General features: G+C 43.6%; 1 protein-coding gene across 2 annotated transcripts in view; it reads right to left on the reverse strand.

Annotated features, from left to right (window-relative positions):
- EPSTI1 (epithelial stromal interaction 1) overlaps positions 1-5975 on the reverse strand; it is an 85696-nt gene extending 79721 nt beyond the window's left edge. For both annotated transcript variants that reach the window (XM_080799875.1, XM_080799874.1), the window contains exon 1: positions 5589-5975. In XM_080799875.1, coding sequence (XP_080656001.1) covers positions 5589-5767 — 179 coding nt within the window. In that variant the 5' untranslated portion in view covers positions 5768-5975. The remainder of the gene's footprint in view (positions 1-5588) is intronic.
- Positions 5976-8699: the final 2724 nt, after the last annotated feature.

Below are 8699 nucleotides of genomic sequence, written 5' to 3' on the forward strand. Positions count from 1 at the left end.
ACTATCTGTTGTTTTACAAACTTTCTGAATGCTTATGCATCTTGTCTGAAGATTGAGTTATAGTCATCTAATAAATAGCCATGTATATTAAGCTGTCAAGATTATCCATCAGAATCAATCATAGATTTTCTCTTCTTGTGTACTATTATTTCATAGCACTAAAAGGAATTTCATCATTATTTAGCTCGCCATCCCCAGGGAGGAGTAATAGCCCAATGTTTCATGCCATTTAACATCTATAGGCAAAAGCTTATTTTCTCACACTCATGTGAGGATGCAGCAGAGAAATCTGTGGCACAGCAGTGAAGAAGAAATAGTGAAAGCAGTTCTTATAGGCTCTCATAAGTTTGTAAAAACTTGCACTTAATTTAAGACTATTTTTATGTGGCTAGTTCGGATTGAAATGAGGTGAGTCAAGAATGACGTAAGAAGTTTTGATGATCTGTCTTGGACAGAAGACATTTTTACTTCAGGATTCAGAATATACTCAACAATTATTAGATAGTGATGTTCATGAAAACTGATCCCTATAACTTAATGATGGTGTTATCATATATTCCACTTCATATCCCACCTTCTATTTACAAATTACTTAATACTAATGTAACATGTGCTGTTAAAGAGGAAGAGAGAGAGAAACCAGGAATTGGCCATTAATAACGGGTCTTACCAAGCCATACTTTATTCTCCCTTCACTGTCCCGTGAGACTTCAAGGATGAAGGGAAAGAAAAGTATCAGTTACCCGGGTTATTCCCTTCCCTGGAGTACAGCGAACTGGGAAAAGTTTCGAAGTTTGAGGAAGGAAATGAGGAAACTGGAGTCCCAAAAGGAGGAAATAAGAAGGAGTGGGTTTCCCCAGTACAATTATACAGCACTTCAACAGATGCAGTGTCTAAGCTGTTGTAATCGGGGATATGGTATATCTAAGAGGCTGTGTTGGTTTAGGTCCTCCGAAACGAAGACATCAAGACAGAATTAGATATGTAAGAGGTTTCTTGGAAAGAATGCTTGTGAAGGACCAAAGGGGAAAGAGCAGGGGTAGGCTGTGAAAGCCTTAAGAACAAGAGCAGATTTGATACCTATGAAAGCAGAGAGGGGAGGGTGATTGAGTGGGAAAAGCCTCAGACCACTGTACAGCTCTGAGGAAATCTTAAGATAGTTCAATGGGGAGCTTTCTGGTGAGAGTTGCCCAATAGAGAAGTTTCACCTGGGCCAGGAATGGGCTGACACTAGTACCCTGGAATGTTCAGACACTGGCTGGAAGAATGCAGAATCAGTGTGCTCTCAGAACAAAGGGTATAACGGACAAACGGCTTACCGCTACGGCTGTCAGTGGACTGAGCTTCCCAAGTAAGTTCTTTTGAAGGAGATCTGGGATAGCCCTGGCCGCCACAGAGGCTATATAAACATCTATGGTATAATAAAATATAAAAACTTATTCTTTGTCCCTGGTTCGGGGCACAGAAATCCAAAAATCCTTGGGATTCCAAGTGATAAGAGTGTTGATTGTATGTTAATGAGATAACCCCAGAATGCTTCAGGATCCAAGCTGTTTGCCAGAAAAACCAGCCCTATGATTAAAGGGTTAGATCTTTCAGGTCTGCCCTTCTAATACCTCTGGGGAAGGGGGGAGAGGAGCTAGAGACCGAGTTCAATGAAGAACTCAGTGGCCAGGGCTTTAATCAATTATGCCTGTGTAATTGAGCAAGAATAAATATTCTTGAATAAGAACTGAGTATTGGTGAGCACATCAAAGTGCTGAGAGGGTGGCCCACCCAGACAGGGTATGGCAGTTCTGTGCAACACCCCACCCCAATATCTTGCCCTGTGCATCTCTTCCACTTGGCTGTTCCTAAGCTGTACCCTTTATAATAAACCTGTAATCATAAGTAGAGCAGTTTCCATGATTTCTGTGATTCATTCTAGTAAATTATCAAACTGGGGGAGGAGAGGTCATGGAAACACTCACATCTACAGTCAGCCGGGCAGAAGTGCAGGTAGTCTGGGGACCCCCATTTGTGGCTGGTGTCTGAAACAGGGGCAGTCTTGTGAGACTGGGCCCTAACCCACAGGGTCTGTGCTAACTCTGTGTAGTGTCAGAACTGCACTGAAGTCGGTTGGTGCTGGAATAATGTATGACGGTCAGCAAAAAAACCACACAGCTCCTAACTATCCTGTAGACTGCAGCTCGAACATCACTTCTTGGAAGACTTCTGCTCCCAAGGCTAGCTCCGACCCTGGCTTCTCCTTGTAGGGCAGATGAAGAGTCACTCCCTAATTACCTAATCACTGTCTGCCCCATCGATTAGACTCTAAGCTACATTAGGGCTTATCTTCTGTTGAGTAGTTACTTGTTCCTCAATTTTTAATTAAATATCCAGGGCTGGAGATCCTCTTACAGGGTTGTTGTGAGGTCTGAAAGAGAATATATATAACACACTTCCACATACTAAGCATTACATGTGTTTGCTATTATTGTTGCTCATCTTTAAGTCTCTTCAGTTCTTAGTATAAAGTAGGCTACAAATATGTTCATTTATATACGAATTCAGTTCATCTTATGTAAATTTAACTGTATAGCAGAATTCCACATTATAGGCTCATTTTCAGAGTATCTTTTTATTGCCTGTAAACAGCATCAAGCAAAAGGGCCACTTTCAGGCATGATTATAGACTGGCCTCTGAGTGAAGTAACCCTGTGTTGCTCTCTCGAACAAGAGCCTATTGCCCAGAATTGAGTAAAGTCAGGTGAAATCCCCCTTCCAGAAAAACCCACGCTTTTATCTTTTATTTATCTGGATATCATAGAAGTCAGTTGTGAGATACTTACCAAAAAAAGCAAAATATTGAAAGGGAAATTTGTTACTTTGGATTTGAAGTATATATGAGCTTCTTTCTCTTTAAATCTGTGTAGATGGCTTATGATATTTAGGGCCAAGAGAAAATCACCAACTAAAAATAACTGGGAGAGCTGATATGAATTAGCACTTATAATTACTTAAATCCAAATATAGTCAAGAACACAGCTTTTGCCTTAGAGTCTATTAGAGATTCTCATAAATCATTTAAAATTTTAAAAGATTGCCTTAAAAATCTCTATTTATATTTATATTTATATGTAAGTAGGTGTTTTAAATCAGTGTATTTTTTCAAGGTACAAACACTCCACTTCAGGATGACAGCATGGTAGTTGATCAATAAACATTTATTAAATGAATTCAAGGCTATCAGCACCCAAGGACATTTCCTTTCCGCCAGGCATAACCTTACTTTTTATTCATACATACACAAAAATACAAAGAAACCCTCAGAGGTTGGAATTATCTCATTTTAAATAATGAGGAAACTGAGGCATAAAGTAGTTAAGCACCCTGTTGATGTTCAGAGACAAGTAATGGCAGAATCAGAATGTGGACCCAATATTATGCTTAGCGAAATAAGTCAATCAGAGAAAGACAACGATCATATGATCTCCCTGATATGAGGAAGTAGAGATGCAACATGGGGGGTTTGGGGGGTAGGAAAAGAATAAATGAAACAAGATGGGATCGGGAAGAAGACAAACCAGAAGAGACTCTTAATGTCACAAAACAAACTGAGGGTGGTGGGGGGAGGAGGGAGGGAGAGGGTGGTGGGGTTATGGACATTGGGGAGGGTATGTGATATGGTGAGTGCTGTGAAGTGTGTAAACCTGGCAATTCACAGACCTGTACCCCTGGGGCTAATAATACATTATATGTTTATTTTAAAAAAACTAAAAAATAAAAATTAAATTAAAAAAAGAATGTGGACCCAAGTGCCTTGGTCCTCAAAGCTGAAGCCGGTGCTCCCACACCTACACTAGTTCTTCCCTAATGAATGAATGGAGGGATGCATACAATAGAAAGTTAAATCTCAATCCTTTAGCATCTAAATAAACTCATATTGAAAGTGAGTAAATGAAGATTAAGCACTTTTTACTTCCTTTTTCACTTCCCATCAGAAAAATGCTGTAATTCCTCTCCCAAAATTAAAAAAAATTAATAAATCCAGGGACCTGGGTGGCTCAATTGGTTAAGCCCCTGCCTTCGGCTCAGGTCATGATCCCAGGATTCTGGGATTGAGTCCCACATCAGACTCCTTGCTCAGCGGGGAGCCTGCTTCTCTCTCTGCCTCTGCTACTCTGCCTGCTTGTGCTAGCGCTCTCTCTCTCTCTCTGACAAATAAATAAATAAAATCTTTAAAAAATGAATAAATTAAACTCCCTTTAAAAAAAGATTTTATTTATTTGAGAGAGAAACCGATAGTGAGAGAGAACACAAGCAGGGAGGAGAGGAAGAAGCAGGCTCCCCTCTGGGCAGGAAGCCAGACGGGGGACTTGATCCAGGACTCTGGGATCATGACCTAAGCCGAAAGCAGACCCTTAGCCAACTGAGCCAACCAGGTGCCCCAAATTAAACCCCCTTCTTAATGGCTTTTAGTGTGTGTGTGTGAATTTTACTAAAATGTTATTCACCAGGCAAACATTTTCTTGGTTTTCCAGTTCCATTAGAGGAGACAAGTGGGAATAAACAGGAGATAGAAATGATTGATGGAGACAAGAATTCAGAGTGGTCCAAACAGGATCTTAGCTATTAAACATCTAAAAGGGGATGTCTCTGATAAAGCTCTACTTATTGCAACTGGTTCACATCTTTTTTTAATTTTTTAATTTTTTTTTCTGAGATTTTATTTATTTGTTTGACAGACAGAGATCACAAGTAGGCAGAGAGGCAGGCAGAGAGAGAGGAGGAAGCAGGCTCCTCGCCAAGCAGAGAGCCCAACTCGGGGCTCAATCCCAGGACCCTGGGATCATGACCTGAGCCAAAGGCAGAGGCTTTAACCCACTGAGCCACCCAGGGGCCCCCACATTTTAAAAAATAAATAAATAGGGGCACCTGGGTGGCTTAATAGGTTAAGCGTTTGACTTGTGGCTTCAGCTCAGGTCATGATCTCAGGGTCTGGGATCAAGCCCCACGACCCACTCCACACTGTAAGTAAAGGTTCTTGCATACAGCACCTACCCACGCCAGGACGGGAAACCCAGCAGTCACTCTGGACCTCACCAGGTCTCACTCCTACAAAGTGGTTTATCTGGGAACTTTGTAGAGATGCAAAGGTGCTCCCAGAGGCAGCATTTGGACCTCTCTCCCCCAACACATTCCCTCTCTGCTCCTACCCTGGCATCATTTAGAGCCCTGATTTTTTAAACCAGGAACGGGAAAAGTTCTCATACTAAAGAGTCTGAGTTCTGGAGATACCTGGAAAGTTAGTAGGAAGCGCAGACGATTTCTACACACGTCATTTCAATCCTGTAGCCAACCACAAGAATCAGAAAAGCAGAGTTCTTGAAAGGAATCGGAGCTCAGACATTTAGTAAAGACCCGCAGACTGGCACACTCAATTTATAAGACAATTTCTGAGTGCTTTTTGGGTAGGCAAATAAGGCTGCCTTCTCCCAAAAACCCTGCTACTGGGCCCCTGTGGTTTCAAACTCCAGTGATTCAGAAAGTGCTTGTATGTTTGAGGTCTGGGCTCCCGCCCCCCAAACCGGTTGTTAAGTACTTACACCCGCTGGCTCTGGAGCCCCCGGCTTTCCCGCGCAGGGCTCTGGGGCGCCACCTCCAAACCGGGTCTGGGACCTTGCAGCCGGCCTGGCTCCGGGGGCCGCCCAGGGAGGTCCCGGGTCAGGCCGGGGGCGGGAGAGGCGCCGAGCCCGGAGCCCACCACCCGAGTGCGGGTGAACATAGCTCTGAGTCCGCGGGTCCCGGGCGCCCACAGCGGGAGGGACGCTTAGGGAGTCTCGAGATGCGATTCCGAAGGGCAGGGCAGCGGTTTTAACAGCTTGAGTTTCGATTTCCCGCTACCAGCTGGAGCTGCGCCCGCCCCTAGGGACTTCCCCACTGAAGCTCTGGCGCCCTCCGACCTTACCGCAGGGCACAGCTCCCGAGGCGCCACCCTCGCCGGGTGGGGAGTGCCCCTGGCTGGGACGCTTTCAGGTTTAAGGTCCCAGGACCACCTCAGAGCATAGTAAAGAGAACTGTCATCAGCCACCGACACCTCGTGAGCAAGTGGCCACAAGGGAATGAGAATCCTTAAAGATTTAGGGACTGTTTGACAGGTAACCCTAATTTGTGGTTACTGCTGGATATCTGAGACCGTGAACAATATATTAAACGTCGGACTCCAGAGATCAGGTGAATAAATAAAATCAAACAAAATTTTGCCTTTTATCAGTAATGATTGCTGTTTGGTTATTGTGCAAATACTTTCAAATTAAAGGAATCTGTAAAGTGAAGTCAAAAGTCAGAGGAAACCCGCAAGAGGAGAAGCAAGCCCGTGTTATTTCTCCTGTTACCATGGCGGCATTAGCATTCGTTTACATACCTCCAGCAATACAGGTCAAGGGAGGCAAGAGATGTCTCTCATTTTTGTAAGCAGGCATTAAGACAGTCAGGATCAACCCAATACACATCGGAATCATGGGAGAGATTTTTACAAATAGGGATGCTGAGTCTTACCCCCAGACCTACAGATACAGAGTCTTGCAAATCCATCTTTGAGAAAGTGCCCATAGTGCCCTAGTTGAATGTCTTGCACAGACCAGGTATGTAATCAATATTTCTTGAATGTCTGATCAATTACTTAGCAAGGCTGCCTGGAGAATCTTTCCTGCCTATCCCTTAGCTTGCCCAAGGATTTGCATATCTAACAAGTTGCCTGGAGATAACCAATGCTGCTGGTCTTGGGACCACCCTTTGAGACTTTGAGAGGGACCCTGTGGGCCATGTGGAAGGCACAGAAGGTTTTTCAATAGGGCGGTTATGTAATAAGATGTTTGAGAATGTTCTGCCAGCAATGTGAAAAGGAGACTGAAAAATGAAGAGACTGAAATCCCAGGGAGAAATTAAGAGCCTGGTTGTTATAATCTAGGTAGGAAATACAGATCTGAACAAAGGGGATAGCAAGTGAAACAGGAAGCAGGGAGCAAAATCAAGGCATTCCGAATGAAAGGTTAGCATGGTTAGATAAAACACTGGGTACACGGGTGCCTGGCTGGCTCAGTCAGAGGAGCAGGCGACTCTTGATCTTGGGGTTGTGAGTTCGAGCCTCACATTGGGTGTACAGATTACTTAAAAATAATAATAATAATAATAATCTTGGGGCTCCTGGTTGGCTCAGTGGGTTAAGCCTCTGCCTCATGATCTCAGGGTCCTGGGATCGAGCCCCGCATCGGGCTCTCTGCTCAGCTGAGAGCCTGCTTCCCTCTCTCTCTCGCTCTCTGCCTGCCTCTCTGCCTACTTGTGATCTCTCTCTGTCAAATAAATAAATAAAATCTTTAAATAAAAGAAGAATAATAATAATAGTAATCTTTTTAAAAAATACTTAAAAACAACTAGATGCAAAAGGGAACTGAGCTCCAGAGGTAGCAAAGACAGATGGGGAAACAACTTTTACAGTACCCTGAAACTCAGCTCTGCCACATACCTGCCCCATGACCAAGGACAAGTCAATGATTTCCCCAAAGGCCCATTTTCCTGATCTACACCATGTGGAACGAAGCTGCAATACTTAGCTTGCGGGATACTGCAAAGAATAAAGAGATAGTCCACAGCAGTGCTTCTCAAATGGCGCTGGAGTTGATTTTGCTTCCAGCAGACTTTTGGCAGTGCCTGGAGACACCTTTTATTGTGAAGCCTAGGGTCAGGATGTGTCTCGTGGTGTCTAGAGGGTAGAGTCCAGGAATGCTGCTAAATACCCCGTAATGGACAGGACACCCTCCCAGAGCAGAGAATCATCCTGCCCAAGATGTCAATAGCACTGAGGTTGAAAAATCCTGATCTCCATAATTTGCTTAGCTTAGAGTCCCAGTAATTTAATGGTACTGATTGATGGTAACTATAAGGTCTTAGCTTTGTGTGTGGTTGGAAGGCAGAACTGTTGATCTTAACCAGAAGGAGAGACAGGTTTTTGGCAAAAGTGAAAGACTTTGATTTGGAAACTGTCGGGTTGCAGGTGCTTGCAGGTTAAGAAAGGGTAAGAAAGGCAGTTGACCAGCCCACCAAAAAGTGGATCTGGCTAGTTTCTCTGGAGGCCATCTTCCTCAGAATGTCATCTGGGGAAAATACCACTGGAACTTTTGTTTCAGAGGAAAAAGCAATTGTTTTGATGATTGGAATCCATTGAGAGTTTGAATACGGGAAATCCAGGTCTTCTAAAGGAGCTAGTAGGGGCGCCTGGGTGGCTCAGTGGGTTAAAGCCTCTGCTTTCAGCTCAGGTCATGATCCCAGGGTCCTGGGATCGAGCCCTGCATCGGGCTCTCTGCTCGGCAGGGAGCCTGCTTCCCTTCCTCTCTCTCTCCCTGCCTCTCTGCCTACTTGTGATCTCTGTCTGTCAAATAAATAAATAAATAAATAATCTTTTAAAAAAGAAATAAAATAAAATAAAGGAGCTAGTAATAGTAATGCTGACCTCCGGAATACACTTAGTTGACTGTTATTTATTTTGCAACCCAACCATGGAGCACACCAAAGTTTCAAACATGAGATAGAAATAGAGGATAATAGGCCAAATCTAAATTGCTTGATCTGTTCATTTCTCATTTTGCTACACTCTCAGAGTGTTAAAAAAATGTGACTATGATTTATTACTGCAACGGACATCTGTAGGCTCCTTTAGG

The sequence above is a fragment of the Martes martes genome (genome assembly GCF_963455335.1).
Source record: "Martes martes genome assembly, chromosome: 3".
NCBI lineage: Eukaryota > Metazoa > Chordata > Mammalia > Carnivora > Mustelidae > Martes > Martes martes.